The sequence below is a fragment of the Cyprinodon tularosa genome, unplaced genomic scaffold (genome assembly GCF_016077235.1).
Source record: "Cyprinodon tularosa strain WSP-4 unplaced genomic scaffold, ASM1607723v1 ctg247, whole genome shotgun sequence".
In the NCBI taxonomy this organism is placed as follows: Eukaryota; Metazoa; Chordata; class Actinopteri; order Cyprinodontiformes; family Cyprinodontidae; genus Cyprinodon; species Cyprinodon tularosa.
The window spans coordinates 482967-506460 of NW_024038917.1; the positions used below are offsets into that span (position 1 = coordinate 482967).

The following is a 23494-nucleotide window of genomic DNA, read 5'->3' on the forward strand; positions in this document are numbered from 1 at the left end:
CATCATAAAAAGATGCTGACACTTTTGTCTTGTAGGTAAGAAGACAATGTAAATAACCAGACCAAACATTGCAGCTAAAAACCGAGGAAATAAGTATTAGGAAGTAAATATTATCAAAATTCAGAGCATTAGCTATGACCAGCCAACTTTTCTGATGTCACCAACCAGATGTTATGGGCGATTTTCTCATCATGGAATATTTTTATTATGAATATGCTGGATTACTTTTAATCTGTTGACCCTTATGGATGAATGGACTATAAACAATTGAAGATTTGATTTATAAATTGGCTTCTGGATGCCTTCAAAAGTATGTAGTTGTGGCTGCATTGTTTGTTTACATTTTGAGATGCTGCTATATCTGTGTTAATTGTGCTTTGGCGATCGCTGTGTTTACAAAATGAACTTGGTAGTTGAATTGTGGAGAATCTAAGCTTTCAAAAGATGTCTAACATTTCAATAATGGTAAACATTTATCGAGTCCCAAAACTTTATCACATAGACTTTGGTCTAAGTTGCTTTGTCAAGGGAGGACACTTTAGGATTTTCGCTGGTACTTTTTGCCATATACCATCTGAATTTAAAACACAAGGGTTTTACACTGCTGGACCTACAACTGTGTGGCAGGTGGGCTTGGTTTTTTTTTTACTCAGGAAATCAAAAATAGTTCAAATAATTCTCCTGGACAAATATTTACAATTTACATCTCAAACTAAGTATTTCCTGGAGGAAATCAACACCAAGCCCTGTGTTGAATTATTGATTTGATTTTCTGGTCATGTTCTGTAGGTCAAGACTAACTCTAAGTCCATATTTATGTGGTTGCTAGGCAACTCTACCTTTGAGACATTTAGAATGTTCTAGATTGTCACTCTTCTTTGATTGACATCATCTAGAATCTAGACAGCCTATGATGTCATAGTGAGGTCAGAATTCCGAGACCCTCCCAGTTGAACACAGGCTTAACACAAGTTAGGAGTATTCAAACTGCTGTCGTTTGAAGGTAAACTGAAAATGGCAAAAATATACGAAAGACAAGGTTCTACAGATTCTGCAGACATTTGTAAAACTTTAGCCCTCATGAGATATCAAGAGAACAGCAGAATGACACTGGAAAGTCCAAGGAAACGAAAAAACAGCACCACAGATGAAACCCCCAGAAAGAGGTTTATGGTCTCTGAGGGTTACGGACCTTCCACAAGCTACCAGGACCAGTTCAGTACGGTTAGAAAAGAAAAGAGGAAAATGTTTGAACAAGGAGAACCACTGCCAGCCAAAAAGATAAAAGGACTCCAAGAACTGGTCGTGACTAAAGAATCTCCTTCTACCGCTATTGTCTGTCCCCCAGCACCCAGCAGCTCCTGTCTGATTGATAACTCAACAGAAAAACAAGGTTTAAAGAAAAGGAGTCTAAAGAGAAAGGCAGGGGACTTTCTAGAGTCACAGAATGAGAAGAGATTAAAGACAGAGAATAACAATGAGGAAAGAGGCGATTACGTTAGAGCCAAATTTAGGGAAAAATATGTTGAGCTAAGAAAGCTTGGAGAAGGAAGCTATGGATCTGTTTTTGCTGGTTATCGGGTGTATGATGAATTACCTGTAGCCATTAAACACATCCAAAAAACACATGACATCTTAATGCCTAAGGAAAAAAAAGGAAAGCAGATACCATTGGAGGTGGCTATCATGTTAAAGCTTAGGGCTAAAACAACCAGATCACCGGGGCAGTCAGCTATACTGTCCATCCTAGACTGGTCTGATATGGGTGAGGAGCTGATTGTAGTTATGGAGAGACCCATGCCTGCTGAGGACCTTTTTAACTACATTAAAAACCACAAGGGTCGCATAACGATGAACGATGCCAAGATCATGATAAAACAGCTGCTAAAAACAATAACTTACCTTCAGAAGGCAAAAATCTTCCACAGAGACATTAAACCTTTGAACATCTTGATAGAGACCAGGTCAAAAGTCCCAAAACTTTATCTCATAGACTTTGGTCTAAGTTGCTTTGTCAAGGGAGGACACTTTAGGATTTTTGCTGGTACTTTTTGCCATATACCACCTGAATTTAAAACACAAGGGTTTTACACTGCTGGACCTACAACTGTGTGGCAGGTGGGCTTGGTTCTGTATGAGATTCTGCACCAAGAGCAGTTTGTTACCAGGAAATATCTGTCAAATGAGCTAAAGATCAACACAAGTCTCTCCGAAACATGCAGAGAATTTCTAACCAAGTGCCTGGCAATAGACCCAAAAGAGCGCCCCACCGTGGAGGACCTGTTGCATCACCAGTGGTTAACGGAAGAAGATACTCAAATATAAACAGAGAACAACTGCATACTTCGTAACACACATCCCGTAAACACACCAAAACCACAAGGGTCAAAAAAAGATGAAGAATGCCAAGATCCCGATAAAACAGCTGCTAAAGGCAATAATTTATCTGCAGAAGGCAACAATCTTCCACAGAGACATTAAACCTTCGAACATCTTGAGAGAGACCAGGTCAAATATAAACAGAGAATAGCTGAATATTTCGTAACACACATCCAGTAAACACACCAAAATCACAAGGGTCGCATAATGATGAAGAATGCCAAGATCATAATAAAACAGCTGCTAAAATCAATAACTTACCTTCAGAAGGCAAAATTCTTCCACAGAGACATTAAACCTTCAAACATCTTGATAGAGACCAGGTCAAAAGTCCCAAAACTTTATCTCATAGACTTTGGTCTAAGTTGCTTTGTCAAGGGAGGACACTTTAGGATTTTCGCTGGTACTTTTTGCCATATACCACCTGAATTTAAAACACAAGGGTTTTACACTGCTGGACCTACAACTGTGTGGCAGGTGGGCTTAGTTCTGTATGAGATTCTGCATCAAGAGCAGTTCGTTACCAGGAAATATTTTTTTCAAATGAGCTAAAGATCAACACAAGTCTCTCCGAAACATGCAGAGAATTTCTAACCAAGTGCCTGGCAATAGACCCAAAAGAGTGCCCCACCGTGGAGGACCTTTTTGCTTTTTAAATGTGCTATATAAATGTGCTACATAAATAAATTAGATTGATTGAATTGAAACTTACATTAGCTAGATTGCAGATTTGTAGTTTTTGCCTTTTATGCAAGAAAAAAAAAAGAAAATATAGCACCCAGGAAAATCTCATACAAAAACAATCAATGAAACAAAAAAAGGAATTATTCAGAATAGGAAATATTCAATCAATCTCTATGTATGATTTGATTGAAGTGACTCTGTAAATGTCAATACCTTGTAAATGACTCGGCTAATGTGCTCTAAATTGGTACTATAAAGCTAAACTAAACTCTGAATCTGTTTTAAACTGTGACAGAAAATTAACATTTTCTTTTCCCTTGAGGTTTTGCTCAGGAAATCAAAAATAGTTCAAATAATTCTCCTGGACAAATATTTACAATTTACATCTCAAACTAAGTATTTCCTGGAGGAAATCAACACCAAGCCCTGTGTTGAATTATTGATTTGATTTTCTGGTCATGTTCTGTTGGTCAAGACTAACTCTAAGTCCATATTTATGTGGTTGCTAGGCAACTCTATCTTTGAGACATTTAGAATGTTCTAGATTATGTCACTCTTCTTTGATTGACATGATCTAGAATCTAGACAGCCTGTGATGTCATAGTAGTGTCAGAATTCCGAGACCCTCCCAGTTGAACACAGGCTTAACACAAGTTATGAGTGTTCAAACTGCTGTCGTTTGAAGGTAAACTGAAAATGGCAAAAATATATGAAAGACAAGGTTCTACAGATTCTGCAGACATTTGTAAAACTTTAGCCCTCATGAGATATCAAGAGAACAGCAGAATGACACTGGAAAGTCCAAGGAAACGAAAAAACAGCACCACAGATGAAACCCCCAGAAAGAGGTTTATGGTCTCTGAGGGTTACGGACCTTCCACAAGCTACCAGGACCAGTTCAGTACGGTGAGAAAAGAAAAGAGGAAAATGTTTGAACAAGGAGAACCACTGCCAGCCAAAAAGATAAAAGGACTCCAAGAACTGGTATTGACTAAAGAATCCCCTTCTACCGCTATTGTCTGTCCCCCAGCACCCAGCAGCTCCTGTCTGGGTGATAACTCAACAGAAAAACGAGATTTAAAGAAAAGGAGTCTAAAGAGAAAGGCAGGGGACTTTCTAGAGTCACAGAATGAGAAAAGATTAAAGACAGAGAATAACAATGAGGAAAGAGGCGATTACGTTAGAGCCAAATTTAGGGAAAAATATGTTGAGCTAAGAAAGCTTGGAGAAGGAAGCTATGGATCTGTTTTTGCTGGTTATCGGGTGTATGATGAATTACCTGTAGCCATTAAACACATCCAAAAAACATATTACATCTTAATGCATAAGGAAAAAAAAGGAAAGCAGATACCATTGGAGGTGGCTATCATGTTAAAGCTTAGGGCTAAAACAACCAGATCACCGGGGCAGTCAGCTATACTTCCCATCCTAGACTGGTCTGATATGGGTGAGGAGCTGATTGTAGTTATGGAGAGACCCATGCCTGCTGAGGACCTTTTTAACTACATTAAAAACCACAAGGGTCGCATAACGATGAACGATGCCAAGATCATGATAAAACAGCTTCTAAAAACAATAACTTACCTTCAGAAGGCAAAAATCTTCCACAGAGACATTAAACCTTTGAACATCTTGATAGAGACCAGGTCAAAAGTCCCAAAACTTTATCTCATAGACTTTGGTCTAAGTTGCTTTGTCAAGGGAGGACACTTTAGGATTTTTGCTGGTACTTTTTGCCATATACCACCTGAATTTAAAACACAAGGGTTTTACACTGCTGGACCTACAACTGTGTGGCAGGTGGGCTTGGTTCTGTATGAGATTCTGCACCAAGAGCAGTTCGTTACCGGGAAATATCTGTCAAATGAGTTAAAGATCAACACAAGTCTCTCCGAAACATGCAGAGAATTTCTAACCAAGTGCCTGGCAATTAACCCAAAAGAGCGCCCCACCGTGGAGGACCTGTTGCATCACCAGTGGTTAACGGAAGAAGATACTCAAATATAAACAGAGAACAGCTGCATACTTCGTAACACACATTCCGTAAACACACCAAAACCACAAGGGTAAAAAAAAGATGAAGAATGCCAAGATCCTGATAAAACAGCTGCTAAAGGCAATAATTTACCTGCAGAAGGCAACAATCTTTCACAGAGACATTAAACCTTCGAACATCTTGATAGAGACCAGGTCAAATATAAACAGAGAATAGCTGCCTATTTCATAACACACATCCAGTAAACACACCAAAACCACAAGGGGTCGCATAATGATGAAGAATGCCAAGATCATAATAAAACAGCGGCTAAAATCAATAATTTACCTTCAGAAGGCAAAATTCTTCCACAGAGACATTAAACCTTCAAACATCTTGATAGAGACCAGGTCAAAAGTCCCAAAACTTTATCTCATAGACTTTGGTCTAAGTTGCTTTGTCAAGGGAGGACACTTTAGGATTTTCGCTGGTACTTTTTGCCATATACCACCTGAATTTAAAACACAAGGGTTTTACACTGCTGGACCTACAACTGTGTGGCAGGTGGGCTTGGTTCTGTATGAGATTCTGCACCAAGAGCAGTTCATTACCAGGAAATATCTTTCAAATTAACTAAAGATCAACACAAGTCTCTCCGAAACATGCAGAGAATTTCTAACCAAGTGCCTGGCAATAGACCCAAAGAGCGCCCCACCGTGGAGGACCTGTTGCATCACCAGTGGTTAACAGAAGAAGATACTCAAATAAAAACAGAGAAAAGCTGCATACTTCGTAACACACATCCTGTAAACACACCAAAACCACCGGATGGAAATGATGGGTTAAAATCTGGGGAAAGCAACACAAAAGGATTTTCATCTGCTCTGAACCCCTGACCCAAAATACATGTAGCTCACCTGAGCTGCAACCTGCTCCACAATGTGTGTGTGTGCAAAAAACCATGAGGACAGAGACATTGGGGAATTTTTTTTTTGTGGGGAAACAAGGGGGAGGTGCACCAACATAAGGCTTTCGTTTTCTCCGGTGCTAAATTATTTTTTTAATAATTTTTTTTTTGTTTGAGGAGTGGCTGACCTTTTTGGACTGAGGTGGTGGAGCTCCAGGACTGAAATGCCTGGTGGCAGAAATCAGTGAAGGCTAAAGTGATCGATTATATATTTTCTTTTTTTTCTTTTCTTTTATTTCATATTCTATTTCCATAGACTTCCAACTATTCAAGAAAAGTTTGATAACTTTCTCTTATTAGATTCCTTTCTGCATCTTGCAATGAAGAAAATGCTTGCTGACAGACTGACTTTCTTGACATGAATCAGTGGGAAAATGTCTAATGAGGGTGATAATGAACGGCTTGGTTGGCTTTCACTAAACCATGATTGTTTTAGAGTAATTTTTGATCAAATTAGAATCAACCTTAAGTATCTAAACCAAAAATTATCTTTGAAAAGAGAAAAATTCAGCAGCAACTGTCTTTTCCTATGTCGGCTTCAGGACTGGAAAACAAAACGTTTATTATCAGGCCTGTGGTTGTTTAAAAACAGGACGGATCTCGTTTTGTTCATTTCCTGCTGTCACCATGTTCCATAATGTTATGGACGGACCTGGAGATGAAAACTTAGGCAAATCCAGAGAGAGAAACGGGTCCAAACATGGGCTGACACAGTAAAATGCGCACAGGTTTTAGTCACAAACAAAATTCTCTATTTCCACAGCGGGCACTCGGAGAGATTAGCTTAATCTCTTCATGATTTTGTGGTATGTTGCTTTGTCCCTGTGCCATGAATGTCTGAGGTTCTGATTAAGCCGGAGAAAAGGTGATGGTTGCTCTGACTTATGAAAATGTAAACAAAACAGCAACTTATAGAGGAAAAAGAATGAATAATATAATCCAATAGGATAAAATCTAGAGTTATGTGTGAGTTTAATCTGAATTAGATTTCACTAAATAACAAAAACTAAGAGAATTAGATTTTCCTTTCCTCCAAAAATATATGAATACACATGTATATCATTTAAAACATATAAACAATGAAATCAACAATTTTCATCCCTTAAGTGTTTAAGATAAATAAACCTTACAGTTAACCAAATATATGGGATGTAGTTTGGGAAAATCCAACTAAAATATATAAAAGCTATGAGTTTATTACCTTAAATTATAGATTTGCAAAAATAAATAATAAATTCCTGAAAGATTTAAATCAAAGTGGCATATTTTCCTGAGAGAGTGAAATAATATTGATAACAATTTTTGGCACATTTAAAAACAACTATGTTTAAAAATAAATAAAACCTGCTTAATGTATTTAAATCAAGTATGATAAAAACAAAAAAAAAACATCCTAACTTTCAGAATTAGGACTGAAATAGCACCTGACATAAAGTTATAAATGGTTGGCCTACAGCAGAATAGTAACTGATTCGCTGTTTAGAGTTAAAGTACCTGCGTATAAATAGACAGAAAAGCGTCCATTTTACCGTTGACCCAGTTACAGGAGGTTCGGTAAAGATGGGTGGGCTAAGGGTCCCCCCCAATGACAGAAAAGGGCCTGACACACATAAAGGTTTGCATGCAACAATTACGTTTAATTATTTATCTTATGGCCATTTGTTTGTGTTTTGTTTGTCTTATCTGTTTGTCTTATATGTTGTCTGTCGTTGTGGATCCACTCTACCTATTGTATGTTGTCCATTTGTGAAATGATAATTTAGTTATTTTTGTCTTGGTAAAATAGAAATGAGGGAATAATTAGGGTTAAACTGTAAAATAAGGACAGTTTCTAGTTTCTGTGGCTCATTCTTTTCCCCAACCTGCACTGCAAAAAATCTAAATCTAGATAAGTCATTTTTTCTTAAAATAAGTGCATTTGTTCTTGAACGATGAGGTAAAAAAAGACATTTTGCCAATGGAACAAGACAATTTGCACTTAAAATAAGAAAACACAATTGCATTGTCTTATTTCAAGTGCATATTATCTAATTATCTTATTTTAAGAGTAAAATTACTCATTCCATTGGCAAACTATCTCATTTGCCTGCTCAAAGTAAGGGTGAATACACTCAATTTAAGAATTTTTTTACTTATTTCTAGATCGTTTTTGCAGTGTGTTTTCAAAACAAAGCAGGAGTTAAATGTGTTAAAGATAATGCACAACTGTTTAAATTGGTAATAAAGGGGATTGACATAAGGTTCAAATATCACAACAAATAAAGTTTAATGAGACAGATTTTAAAAATTAAATCAAATGAACAGATTATGCTTGTTTAACAATACTTGGGCATTTCTTCAAATAATCAAGGACCTGTGTCATTATTTAAATGCTAAATGCTAAAGTTTAATTTGTTAACCTTAATTCTTTAGGATTTAGATTAAACTTTATGGGTAAATAAATCTATATGTGAGTAGCACAAATAACTTGTATAAAAATAAATTAGGCTGATTGAATTTGCTTTTACATTATTTACAATTCTTTAAGAAGTAAATCTATCTTAAGCTGATCTGGAATAAATATGCACATTTATTTAACATAATTATTGGTTAATAATTATACGGTGTTCAAATGACTCAATTGGAAATAATGATGATAATAACATTATTTAATAATAATAATAACGATAACATTAATAATGATGATTACAATGATAGAGGATATAAATAACAGGATTTAATTCCTACATTAAGATGAATGGTGGAGACTTTAAAATTACCTATTCTCAATGAATCCATAGCTCAGATATATCTGGAGGTTAAATTGACTGAAACTTTGTGGTTTTTCTTCAACAGAACATATTTTATTTGTTCTGATGAAGAAAAGGGTGGAAAGCAGATAAAACAGGAGAAAAACAGCAAAGCTAAACTCATAAGGATCCATATATGATTTGGAGAGACGGCATCCATCCCACTTTGGATGGTGCAGCTCTTCTTTCTAGGAAACTGGCCACATTTATTAGTCCTCCAAAACCCTGACCACCCAGGGTGCAGACCAGGAAGCAGAGTTGTAGTTTAAGACACATCTCTGCAGCTTCTCTACTGTTACCCACTCTTTACTCCATCCAGACAGTGTCTTGCCCACGACCAAAATCTAATAAATTAGCAAAGATTCCCAAAGGAGTAAATCATGATAATCTAATTAAAATCAAAATAACTTCAATTGGGGAAAAAGTTAAAACAATTAATTGCGGTCTGTTTATTTTTTTTTATTTATTATTATAATTTTTTTTATTATTATTATTTTTTTTTTACAGTGTCCTGTCTGGCAAGGTGGCAATAAGAATAATTGTCTTGATGCCAAAAGGAGCACAACAGATTTTACTTTCACAAGTGTAGTGTGTTCCACTTGGTCCATGTATATAAATTGCTTTATTATAATTATGCAGGGAGTTTAACAGTTCATATGGACACTGCAATGTAAGTAGAGCAGAAAAACAGAAGAAGAAGAAGGAAAAATAAAAAAAAAGGACAAAAGATGAAAGAAAGAGGAGATAGGAAGGAGACAATGACAAAACATTTTCAGTCTGCTTCATCACCTGCAATGAGATGAAAAAAAAGAACAGCACAACCAAAAGACATGGTACGAGATATACAATAAAGCAAACACCTTGAAACTATCGCTAAAGTAATATTATTAAGTCTGACATGTACTCTGTGTTACCTGAAGATATGAATGTGGGGTTTCTGTTTGGAAGTGAATCTCTAAGTACCTGAAGCCTAGCACCTGTAGTTGTTTGTGAGGGTGAACTTGTGCATGTAAAGTTTTAACCATGGAAAAAATGCTCAACAGGACCCAAGACCCGCACCCCACCATGCAGCTCCCCCCCCCCCCCCCCCCTCCCCCCCCGAACCGATAAAACAGAACCGGCATAGGAAAGAAACACCGCCCAGGAACCGGCATCGTAGCGAAGGCACCGGCACCGACCCCGAAAATCCCCGAACAACAGCCAGCCCCACCCCGAAGCAGATCCAGTCCCAGGCCCCAGGGATCCGAGGCCCCAAGGGCACCCGATCCCCAGACAGGAGCCCCAGCAAAGCCCCGGCCGGCCGGGGCCAGCGGAGAGGCCACCAGGAATGAGCCAGCAGTCCCCTGGGCATCCACCCCCAGACCCCGAGCTCCACCAGTGCACCGGTGAGCCCCGACGCCAGCCAGCGGAGGGACAGCAGGACGGGGGGAATGGGCTCCACATTTAGCGGAGACTTGAGATGTATTTGGGAGAGGGTGCGGTTGAGACCCCAACCTGGGAGAAAAAAAAAATAAAAAAAATAAAAACAAAACAAAACAAAAAAACCCACCATCTCAATCATGCCTTCCCTCCCTAGTGCCCCCACTCGTACCACAGAAAAAAAAAATTGAATAAAATAATAATAATAATAATAAATAAAGAAAATAACAAATGCGGTCTGTTTAACATAACATCGCTTTCCTCTAAAAGTCTGCTAGTTAATGACTTGATTTGTGATAATCACATTGACTTGTTTTGCCTTACAGAAACCTGGCTGCAGCAAGAGGATTATGTGAGCATAAATGAGGCAACTCCTTCAAGCTATTTAAATTTTCACATACCCAGAAGTTCTGGGCGAGGAGGAGGAGGAGTAGCAACAATCTTCCAGTCTGACTTACTGATTACTCCCAAAACAGTTAATACCTACAACTCTTTTGAACATTTAACCCTTAATTTCCCTGATCCAAACTCTAAGGCAAGAAAACCTCTTCTTTTTGTAACTTTGTATCGTCCACCAGGTCCTTACTCTGAATTTTTGGATGAGTTTTCAGAGTTCCTTTCTGATTTGGTATTAAATACTGACAGGGTCATCATAGTGGGAGATTTTAACATCCATGCTGACATTGAAGGCGATAGCTTAAGAGCAGCCTTTAATGCTATCTTAGACACTATTGGCTTTGTTCAAAATGTGAATAGTCCCACACATTCTCATCTTCATACTTTGGATCTTGTGCTGACATACGGCATAGAATGTGAAGAAATAACAGTATTTCCTCACAACCCTGTCCTCTCTGACCACTTTCTAATAACCTTCAGGATTACTTTAACAGAGTTCTCCTCCCCCAAAAGAAGGTTCAATTTTAGTAGATCTTTATCAGATAGTGCAGTTATACATTTTAAAGAATCTGCTTCACTTTCTCTCTCCTCTGTGTTGCTGAGCAGTGCTGCAGAGTGCAAAAGCATAGCTTATTCCCCTTCACAGGTTGATGATTTTGTTGATGGGGTTGCTAGTTCTCTGCGTACTGCCTTAGACAACGCAGCTCCTTTGAAAATGAAAACCGTTAAAAATAGAAAGCTTGCTCCTTGGTTTAATGCAGAGCTGCGTACTTTGAAGCAAAATGCTAGGAAACTGGAGAGAAAATATCGCTCCACAGGCCTGCGGGAGTCCTTCCTAGTCTGGAAAAATGGTTTACTGCTGTATAAGAGGACCCTTTGTAAAGCAAGAGCAGCATACTTCTCCTCATTAATAGAGGACAATAAGAATAATCCTAGATTTCTTTTTAATACAGTTGCCAAACTCACCCAGAGCCATAGCTCTGTTAAACTGTCCATTCCACCTGCTCTTAGAAGCAATGATTTTATGGGATTCTTTATAAATAAGATTGATCTTATTAAAAATAAGATCATAAGCACTCCTCTATCCGCGATTGTACCTGAGGTAGTCATGGAATCTGAACCGGGTTTAGACTGCTTTGATCCAGTTGAACTTTCTGAATTAGCAAAATTATTGTCTTCATCTAAGCCTTCAACTTGTATGTTAGATCCAGTTCCAACCAGGTTATTTAAGGAGGTATTCCCTTTGATCTCCTCCTCCATTTTAGATGTGATTAATCTATCTCTGTTACAGGGATATGTACCTAAAGCTTTTAAGGTTGCTGTAATTAAACCTCTGCTTAAGAAACCCTCTCTTGACCCAGATGACTTGGTTAATTATAGACCCAAGGGCGTAGGAATATGTTTACAATTGGGGGGGACACATGTCGGAATTCTGAGATTCGTAAATATTCAACAGAAACATGTCTTAAGTACGCTACTTTAAAAAAAGGCTATTTAATCTTTTACTTTATTCCTTTATAAATGTGTCTTGCAAAAATAATGCATTTAAAATTTACATAATGCATTTGTTCATAAGATGTGAGCATATCACCAAACAAAATGACTGGAGTCTTTTATTAAGCAAAGGGAGATGTCTTTCAAGGGCTTCAGCCCTTGGCATATTTAGTGTCCGCATACGCACTAGAAAATCAGATATTTCAGTTGGATTAAAAACAATTCAGTAGGCCACAGAAGTGCAAAGTTTGATATGTTTTATTTTGTCAAACTTGCAATAATGGTCAAAAATGAATTTATATAGATTGACTGACAGAGGGAGCTGACAGTGTGGTGAAGAATTATGGACAGGGCGCTTTGAAGCATCTGGTTCAAAAACGCATTATCAACCTTTGGTAGAAATCCATCTATCCTTCCATTTTCTGTACACCCTGTCCCTTAGTGGGGTCAGGAGGCGCTGGTGCGCCATTCTGTCCCGACCTTTGGTAGAAATGGCGTCTAATTCCAATTTGCAGTACAGAACAGAGAAAACTACAGAGTTGTCAATGTTGTGTTAATCTGTTTATAGTCTAAAAAGAGGAGCCAGCAGTTTATTTGAGGAAATAAAGGTGCAGAAGTTAATTAGTTGGTTAATTAGTGGTTGTGCAGCAGTTCGCTGCTAAGAATTAAAATTAATTCTCCCTGTGGTTTTAACTAACGATCAGGAGCGCGGCATGTATAACATCTGTCCATTTCGGCGAATCAAAACCACACAAAAAATAAAAAATCCCAGACCGGGCTAATTTCAACACAAATTGTGTAAGGTGACTGTTACTCACACTGACGTTTCTCTTTTTTAAAAATCTGAGTAAGTCCTACTGCTGTTTAAGCCTTTTAGATGGTGGTGGCATTGTACTGAAATGAGATATATTAAAAAAAATAACATTTTGGCTAGCGTGGCAAACATCTAGAGAAAGTTAGCAGTTAAATATTGGATGAGTGATCAGCCCAAGACTACGGAAGAGGATTAGGGCCACTGAAAAAAGTTAAGTGATTTTTAAATTTTATTTCAGTTTAATACAGGAAAAAAGTCAGAATTCTGACTTTTTTCTCAGAATTCTGACTTTAATCTCATAATTCTGACTTCTTTCTCAGAATTCTGACTTTAATCTCAGAATTTTGGATCTTAATGTAGAAGGGCACCATGAAGGTAGAGATGTGGAGCACTCAGCTTCACTGACAAAGATGTGAGTTGTTTGAGATGGCCAGTGACACATTGGTGAAAAATTACAGAATTAGGCAACTTTTGATGTGCCCGAGGGGTCCCCCTTATAAATGGAGGAGCAGAAGGTCATTAAAACAAGAGAGCTAGTCTCTAAAACAGACATGGCTATGGCTGGATGCTAACATGTTTGTTTTTAAACATACTTTTGTTATATTACATTTGTGTTGTGTTTTCCAAATAGTGTAGAAAATGAATGGTGGGTTTATAATGTTTACCTTTTATGAGCAGGACAGGAAGCAGAGAAGTGTAGCATTACCTCCAACTAGTTAAACTCATAATTATGAAGTTATTCAACAAATTCCTCAAGTAAAAAAGTGCAACTTTTATTTTTTATTTATTTATTTTTTACCAGATTTGTTGATTAATTTCAAAATTATGTATTCCTTCCAAATTTCCAAATCTGAAGAATTTTTTAAACCAATATCTACATTATTTAACATTTAGTTTGTTTTAGCAGTACTTCCTGTTATATTTCTTTATACGTATATTTTACATTTTCTTGCACAGCAAGCTCAGCAGATTTGAAATTGTGTGCTTGTGTAAACAGAAGTAGTCAATCTTTACTCTAAACATATATTCTGGTTATTTTTTTAGTTAGACCTTCTTGTTTTTATATATCTGTATAGTACCCCCCCCCCCCCCCCCCCCCCCAAAAAAAAAAAAAAAACACTGTAAATTGATTAGAAATATTAATCATCTGTCAGATTTCTGAGAAAAAAGTCAGAATTCTGAGATTAAAGTCAGAATTCTGAGAAAAGTCAGAATTCTTACTTTTTTACCCATGTTAAACAAAAAAAAAATTTAAAAATCAGTTAACTTTTTTTCTTCCAGTGGCCCTAATCCTCTTTCCTACAAGACTAAGATGACTAAACCAAAAAGATTCAGTTTCTATATATGAAAGTGAACTGACAACAAAGACGTTTTAAATAGGCAGCATCCCGACAGACCATTTTACCTCTTTCACAAGTTTCTGACTTCTGTATCGCTGTTTCCCTCCCTTCACTCTCACTCAGCAGTTCAGAGAGGGGAGGGGGAGTACAGTGACGTAACGCTATGCTGCGCCTTCAAAATAAAAGCACGCTAGTAAAAAAATGTCAAAATCTAATATTTTGCGGTACAATTTTTTGAGGGGGACATATCCACCTGGCTTTTATATTGGGGGGGACATGTCCCCCCCGTCCCCCCCGCTTCCTACGCCACTGTATAGACCTATATCCAATCTTCCTTTCTTATCCAAAATTCTTGAGAAAGTAGTTACCAAAGAAGTTTGCGATCACTTACACCATAATGAACTTTTTGAAGAGTTTCAGTCTGGCTTTAGAGCTCATCATAGCACTGAAACAGCTCTGGTGAAAGTCACTAATGATATTCTCATGGCCTCAGATAATGGACTTGTATCTGTGCTCGTCCTGTTGGATCTTAGTGCTGCATTTGATACAGTTGACCATAATATTCTTTTAGAAAGACTTGAATATTTTGTTGGAATTAAAGGAACAGCACTGGACTGGTTTAAATCTTACCTATCTGATCGAATTCAGTTTGTTCATGTTAATGATAGATCTTCAACACGCTCAAAGGTTACCTGTGGAGTACCACAGGGATCAGTGCTAGGACCAATTCTCTTTACTTTATACATGCTCCCAATTGGTAGAGTTATTAGACAGCATGGGATTAATTTCCACTGTTATGCTGATGATAGCCAGCTATATCTGTCTATAAATCCAGATGAAGCTAACCCATTACATAGATTACAGGCATGTCTTGAAGACATAAAAACCTGGATGACTCTTAACTTTCTGCTTCTGCATGCAGACAAAACAGAAGTTATAGTCTTTGGACCAGAGTCTCTGAAAAAGAAGCTGATAAGCCAGTCACTTCATTTGGATGGGATTCAACTGATTTCAGATAATAAAGTAAAAAATCTTGGTGTTATTTTTGATCAGGACCTGTCATTTAAATCCCATATCAAAGAGGTTTCTAGAATTTCCTTCTTTCATCTGAGGAACATTGCAAAAATTAGAAATCTCCTGTCCAGGGGTGATGCTGAGAAACTAGCCCATGCATTTGTTACTTCAAGGCTGGACTATTGTAATTCTTTACTAACAGGAAGTCCACAAACTGTAGTTAAAAGCCTTCAGCTGATCCAAAATGCTGCAGCCAGAGTTCTGATGAAAATTAAAAAGCTTCCTGTTAAATCAAGAATAGAATTTAAAATCCTCCTTCTCACATATACAGGCTTAAATGGCCAAGCTCCATCTTATATCAGAGATCTGATTGTTCCTTATGTTCCTAATAGAGCACTTCGCTCTCAATCTGCAGGTTTACTAGTGGTTCCTAGAATTTCTAAAAGTAGAATGGGAGGCAGATCTTTTAGTTATCAGGCTCCTCTCCTGTGGAACCAACTACCAGTGTCCATGAGGCAGACACCCTGTCTACTTTTAAGGCTAGGCTTAAAACTTTCCTTTCTGATAAAGCTTATAGTTAGAGTGGCTCAGGTTTTCCTGAGCTATCTCTATAGTTATGCTGCTATAGGCTTAGACTTTTGGAGGACATAGGGACCCCATTTCATCATTCTGCTTCATTCTCTCTCTGTTCTCCTATTCTGCAGAATCTGTTAGTTCAATCTCTGACCTTCTGCTCTCTCTGCTTTTCCTCAGAGTAGCTTTGCCTCATCTGTTTCTGTTTGGCTGTGACGTCATCCTGGAGAGAAACATCAGCTGTGCTGCTTCCATCAACACCCTTGTTTAGAGATGTTGGAGATCGGCCTGTTTTCCAGTGTGGTCCTGTTTCTCTGACCGTGACTAAGTGGTTGTGCTCTCTTCGTCCTCTGGCATGGGAGCTGCCTTGGAGCTCGTCTGCCTGGCTGTGTGTTTCCTGGACGGGGCCGCCTTTTACAGCTGCTTTTTGTATCTCTGCTTCTGTCTCCTTGAACCCCAGTCGGCCTCGGCAGATGGCCGCTCACACTGAGCCTGGTTCTGCTGGAGGTTTCTTCCTGTTAAAATGGAGTTTTTCCTCTCCACTGTCGCTACAAGCATGCTTAGTGTGAGGGATTGTATTTGAGTCAACGAGTCAATGCAATCAACTGGTTTTCCTTAGATAGAAAACTTTGTATCAATTTGACTGTATGATCTGGTTGAACTGTAAAGTGCCTTGAGATGACATGTGTTGTGAATTTGGCGCTATATAAATAAACTGAATTGAATTGAATAAACATGTATTGATGGAATTTTAATGCATTCTGAGTTATTCTCAAAACTCAAACCTCTGAGAGGTATGGAGTAATCAGCTAATTGGGAGCAGGTGTGGACAGAAGCAACTAGAAAGGATCTAAGGGGGGAAAAAAGGGGCAACAAAGAGTTACAACAGAAAACAACATGGCTTAACTTTGGCTAGAAAATAACTTAAATGGAGCTAAAGGTAAATAAAAATAACGACCACAAAATAAAGAACGACCAAGGGGAAAACTAGAGGATAAGGGAAAAGACTGGAAATAACTGAAGCCATGGAAAACATAACCTTAAGATAGCAGCAAGAATAACTACAAATAAAAGAGGACCAAGGAAATAATAAATACCAAAAAAAAATAATTTAAATGATATAGCAACAAGAAATACCAGGGAAGCGTAAAACTAAAAATTCAAAAATGATATAAATCTTGAAAACAACAAAGAGTAACATAAAATAAAGCACGAGAACAAATAAAATGACGTAACATAACCAAAATGTTCAGAGAAGAAGATTATGACAGTCAAGGCAACAAAGAAAAAGTCAGATTTCACTCTTAAGGTTCACATATTTAAGTTTTTATTTTAATTTACACCATATGACGCATTTAACTTTGAGCCCTCTTGTGCAGAGAAACTGTTTGTCTTAATACTCATAATAGACTGAGAGATTTGTTGACAATCTAATAAAAACTTTATTGTAGAGCTCTAAAAAGGGCTTTAACATCCAAAATTAATACTCAGATTGTTGGATTTGGACTGTTGAACTATTTTATTCTTTTATCCCGACACAAAACCTTTTGTTTTGTTTCATAATGCTATGGTGTTTTACATTTACCTTTTGAAGAGTGCTCAGTTGCGTTAATTGTCCTTGTAATTTGACAGGCTGTATTTTTACTTTTGGGTTGTTTGAAGCATAAATACAAAAGTTCATCATAAATTTATGATGGAGGTTGACAGATAAACCAACAGATGGAGACAAACCGAGCCAATAGATGTGAGAACATACCAATGGTTGTGGTGGGATTATGTACAGTAATTGAAAATATTTAATTGTTGGAATGATGAATTACATTAATAAATGAGTACAAGGAACAACATAGGGATAGATGGCACGATCTATTGATCAGCTCACAGATGGCAGTACAAACTTACAGTATGGCTTTATTGATTTATCCAATTCCATTTTGTTGTTTTTTTTTTTTACAAAAATCCTTTACCATTCCTTAAAAAAAATCTGTTCTTTTCTAGATTGTATGAAACCCTAAAATGTAATCATTCATGGGTGAACAGCCTTCTAGTTGGCATCTTCTGAGGCTTCTGCTTTTGCTCTGAAGAGGCATTTTAAGGTTAACACAAAATTGGCGGACTCAGTGCTTGATGAGCTTTTTGGCATTCCTCTCTAAAATGAGTCATGACTCAGGGCCCACTACTGAATTAAACTGACAGCATGTCATGTGAGGGGTGTTGTCATCCATTAACGCTAAGTTTTGCCAACATGCCTACTTTTGACGCTGCCAGTCCAGGCTTAGAGCAATGACAGTTGCTTTTTTCTTTTGAAGACTCTTCTTGGTCGATATTGGCAGTCAGGCAGAAGACAAAAAAATTACACAACATGCAGAAGAATTATGAAAAGGCCAAACTGAATTACTGTAATGCATACTCAAACTCAAGTCCTCGGGAGCCAGTGTGGTTCAAATTATAGATGTGTTCACTTTAACACACCTGGATTAAATATTTAAGCCATTTGCAGGATAAGTTGTTTGTACGCTGAGGATGAAAATTCAGCCATTTCATTCAAGTATGTTGGATTAGGAATATGTCTGACAGTTTCAGTATATTGGCACCCAAGGATTTATGTTTTACTTGTATTAAACTTCAGTTCATTTTTTTTAACCCATCCACACTCAAATTTCCCTTAAAGTTTGTTCTACTGTTTTGTCAAAATGAAACCAGATTCGGAATCCTGAAACACAGCATCTAGTGAAATTGATCACGGTTGGAGCATTCTTACTTTGACAATGTCATTACAACATCATCAAACAATGGAAATTAATTTCTTATGGCCTTCATTTTAGCAACAAGTTCCTAATTTTTCAACACAATTTTTTGTCTTATCACTGTATTGGATCTCATAACCATGTGGGTTAAGATGTTATTTTCATGTAAGAATAATTATTTACATAATTCTAGTATTGCAAATAAAATAGTTACCACATCCAAAAGCATAATTAACTGATGGACTGACCTAAGATTACCTAGCGGAAGTGAATCTTCTTCAAGACTGACAGCTACGGACCCATCTGTATAGACATGTTATGATTTTGCTAAGTTGTTCACACACAGAAACTACTTTTAGGAGACTCAAAAAGTTTATTACAAGTATAATAGGGTGACTGCAGGATGTGGAACAAAATGACTACAAAGGGTGAGTATATTGTTGTGATTTACTAAAGTAATGGTTCCAGATTAATTGAGTGGTCAAGTTTTTTGCCGGTGGGGTCTTTAGAGTAGAAAAAAAAACTCCTCCTTGTTCCTCCCCAGACCAACTTGCATCATCAAACCATGTCTGGGTAGGAACAAGGGAGAATGGAGCTGCCAGCCAGAGTCTTGATACCAGAGTTTCTACGGGGGAATTGTAGAGGACTTGTTGGAGTCCAAGAGCTGTTAGCTGGAGCGGAATCCTATAGCTCATCAGAGTCTCCCCGAGAAGGTTAACACAAAGGAGTACTGGCAACAGGCTCCTCTTACAACAAAATCCAACATCTTCCATATCCACCCACTCCGTTCCAGACAACTTGCGCAAAGCAAAGGCTACAGCCTCCGCAATTTCTCCCATCTTGCTCCGCTCCGAAATCTGCTTCCTGCTATGCTGAAGTAACAATAGTTTCCACCCAGTAATTTAATGAAACAGTCTTAGTTTTTTTTGGAATATATAAGAATTATACTCTAATTTGTAGTTACTGATCTGTCATTACGATATTTTAATTTGACAAACTGGATCTTCTTACTTTCTTATGTTTAAGTATGCCACCCAAAAACAACTTGCACAGAAAATATACATAATAGTCATAGTGATGTTTTACTGTACTTATGTTAAATCCTTTGGTCAACAAATGTATTTATACCTAGTCCTTAACCTGACCGAAACTTAATTATTTATTTATAGTTTAAGTCAAAAACTGACTTGGGTCAAACCGGTTTGTGTATGACTTTTTAATCTCCGATCCAGATTTTTTACCATGTCGCACTCACTTGGTATAGAAAGGCTCTGACTGCTCAGATTGTTTTCACTTCAGTTTTCCACATTTGACTGGGAAAGACTTTAAAAGTTAGAAAAATCTAAATACGGTTCAGCTACTAAGCAAATCTCCACTTCATGACCAGACTGCTGCACAGCATCTCAGAACCGAGAGAGGATTTTAATAGGGCTATATGAGAAATATAGATATCAGACCTACATTTAACAAAAAGTAAAACACAACAATAAACACTGTGGGATTTTTTTGGTGAGGATCAATCGGTATCACTTCTTTTACTGTATCAGTTTTCTGTCCCTGTGAAGTTTGTCAAAGATTTTTTCTTCCAAGAATATCAATACAATACAATAGAATAAAAATTACTTTATTTTCCCACAATGGGGAAATTGTGCTTTCTACTGTCCCTTTCTGTGGCTCATGATGATCACTACTTTATCTGTTTTCTGTTCTCTTTAACTCTTATGATGGGTAAAGCATTCTGTGTTTCACCACGAGGATGTGCAAGTCCACAATGTAGCGTATTGCAAGGAAATACGCTAAGTAATAATAATTCATTGCTAAGTAAGACTTAGCAATGAATTATTCTGTTTTTTCCATTGAGTGTAGAAAAAATATATCTATTAGCAAGGAGCTACAAAGCCTGTGTAATGTGTGCATGCACAACATGTAGGCTCATATTTGCAACATTCTGGCAGCACCACCGGTTGCAAAGTCCTACCCATGGGTGTATATATCAATTTAAAGAAATCAAATTGTCCATCTTCAGTGGAAAAACAGGAAAAAACCAAGGAACTATTTTATTTTATTTCCATGTCTAGAAAAACTGAAGGTTTTTGCTTGAGGAATGAATCAAATTCCCCCTGATTCTGTCAAATGTATGACAGGCTACTCTGAATTATTGAAGAAGTTAACCCCCTTGTCAAACTGCCTGGGGCATTACAGAGACCCCTGTCGAATGGTGAGACTTACCTTGCAGGACATGTACAACACATCCTGGAGTACTCGTGTAGCAGTGTTGTAAACAGTAAAGAACCATGTGTCAAAATAGAAATAGATTTAGGGGTAATGTCAATGAATTAAATGACTTTAAAAAAAACTGAACTCATGGCTTGATTTTATTGTAATCTACACAAATGGTTATTACAAATTGGGTATGTGTTTAAAATTGTTAAACATCAAGCTGATTATGTAAACAATGTGTGTTATGAACAGTCTGCAGACATGAAAATCTTTAGCTTACAGGAGAAAGTGCATAGGCTTTTGTAGCCACAATGAACCTAACTTTCATGACAAAAAAGAGAATTACACATTTTAAATGTCATATTTTTTGGATGGATTTAGAAGCCATGCCATACACGTACCAGCCGGCCACAGACTGTGGTCCCCTGGCTTTATATAATCGCTGATATGCTTGGTCACGTCCAGAATACGCTGCTGTCCTGTTTGTATGTGGGTGTGTATTTGTATGGGAGAACAAGTAGAGGACATGCAGCCTGGAGCAATGAATTCCAATAGCTTGGTACCCCAAGGATGCTCATGTACACACCCGTTAACCTGCACATACACATTCATCCGAGTGTATCAAATCACATAAACATGAATCTTGCGTGTGAGTTTGGACTCCGGCGATGTTTTATTCAGAATGAAGCAGAACAGTAAAGAAAATGCAAGTTAAGATGATTTAGATTTTTCCCATCCTTCAAACACAGAAATCGTTAAAATGGGTTATGGTGTTTCAGTGCTTTTAATCAAAGATATATACATTTTTCAAAAGCACATCAGACATGAAAGAAAAAATACGAAGTGTTTTACAACTTATCGATTACATTGATTTGAAAGGTTTTGTTGGAGAAATCAGGGTCAAGCCAGTTTAGGACAGTTTGGTCCTAAACTGAAATTGCTCTGCTTTCATCCTCACTATGCATATATTTTAACAGATGACCAGAAGAGGCAGATTAATTAAACTAGATTTTTAGCAATCATTTATAATATTATGATCTATATGCCTATGTGTGTTATGTACTCTTAGGGCTGCTGAAACCAGCAAATATTGCAAGGTGTTAGCAGCTTATCCTTTACATCATAAAAGCTGTGTCTCAATATGAAGTCTCAATTGATTAGGCTTGTTCCCCTGGTGCTCTATTGGATTGAGATTAGGGGATTTGGCCTTAAAATTGGCATACTTCTTAAATCTCTTTGGATATTTGCACAGAGACAAAACTGCATTATCCTGCCAAATTGCATTGCAACTGCCTGGGAATACATAGATCACATAAAAAGGGTTAGTGTTTTTTCTTTAACGACAGAACATTGCCTAAAGCATCTCTTAGTGAACACTGGCCAAAGCATTTACCAGCAGAGCAATGGCCAAAGCATCACACTGCCTCCATCGGCATGCCATTATCACGTTGTGCATCCACTCCAAGGCGCAACATATTTGATTCCCTTTGTATCCCAATACTTTTCTGATAAAACCAGTATTAACTTTTTATGCAATGTGAGACAATGTAGCCTTTGTGTTCAATCTTAATGATCAAGCAAACCTTTATTGCCTGAACATGCATTGATTTGCCTTGGCTACACAGAATACAAAAGTTTTTCTTCCTTTTACGTTTTTTAATGTTGTTTATATATTATATGAGCTGTGTTTTCAAATGTTCATACTTATGTCTGCTTTATATGTGCTACATATCCTCTCACAATGTTTTTTACACCACAAAAAGGTGTCTCGAATAGTTTCTTGGAATATCAACATGCACTATACCCCTCTGCATACACATGAGAATCAGGTGCTCAAGATGAGCCCTGATCTCAAGTGAGTATGCACTCCGCTGGCCTCGCTCTGGGACCTATCAAGCAGCAGATGGAGTCCCCTGTTATTATAAAGAATTGCCTTTCGGGAAAAATATATCCCAGTTTTTTGTCAGTCCTGTGAAAAATTGACTCTAATGATCAAATTGATATCTGTGTGGGGTTTCATCAACATGTTTGCAATGAGCTGTATAAACAAGTATATGTAACCTTAACTAAGCAGAATAAATCTCAATAAAGATACAAACATTTAAATTTCTTGAGAAGTTTAACTTTTGGGCATTCAAGTTTCTGCCCGACTGGGACAATTTTTAGAATTTTGTCACTGCTGAATGCCATCTGAAGCTTAGCTTGTTCATATATATGTTAAAGTTGCATGTTGTAATCAAATTAGAGATTTATGATAGAATACTCTATCTGTCCAGGGGATGTTCTCTCAACCCTGAACTTGAAGATGTCCAGATTATTAAATTAAATAAAAAAAAATTATTGAGGACTGAAACAGTCTCAAAAATGTTTAGTTGCTTCAGAAATAATCAGTCCATATGCAAAAAGAGCTTTATGAGAGCACAACATGAAAAGGTAGTGATTAAAATTGAGTGACCAAACATTCTTACCACACCATTGATTTACAGAAGCTGGTAGCTCTGTAAGATAAAACGTGTAAAAATAGATCCCTCAGGGAAAGAACAGAGGGACTTTGAGTTCTTTCTAGTTCTTTTAAGTTTTTTTTTTTTTTTTTTTTTTTTATGTAATAATGTATATAACTTCAAGAGAATGTGATCATAATTCACTTAAGTAAAACCACTTAACATGTGTCTTAGTATTTAAA

General features: G+C 37.3%; 1 protein-coding gene across 1 annotated transcript; it reads left to right on the plus strand.

The window, feature by feature from the left end:
• Positions 1-1080: 1080 nt before the first annotated feature.
• On the plus strand, positions 1081-2325 carry LOC119785377 (serine/threonine-protein kinase pim-2-like). Its single transcript, XM_038288002.1, has one exon. It carries the CDS (start codon positions 1081-1083, stop codon positions 2323-2325), a length of 1245 nt encoding a protein of 414 aa, XP_038143930.1.
• The last annotated feature ends 21169 nt before the right edge of the window (positions 2326-23494 follow it).

Coding starts and splice junctions, on each gene's coding strand:
- LOC119785377 (XM_038288002.1), top strand. CDS start 1,081: ATGAGATATCAAGAGAACAGCAGAATGACACTGGAAAGTCCAAGGAAA.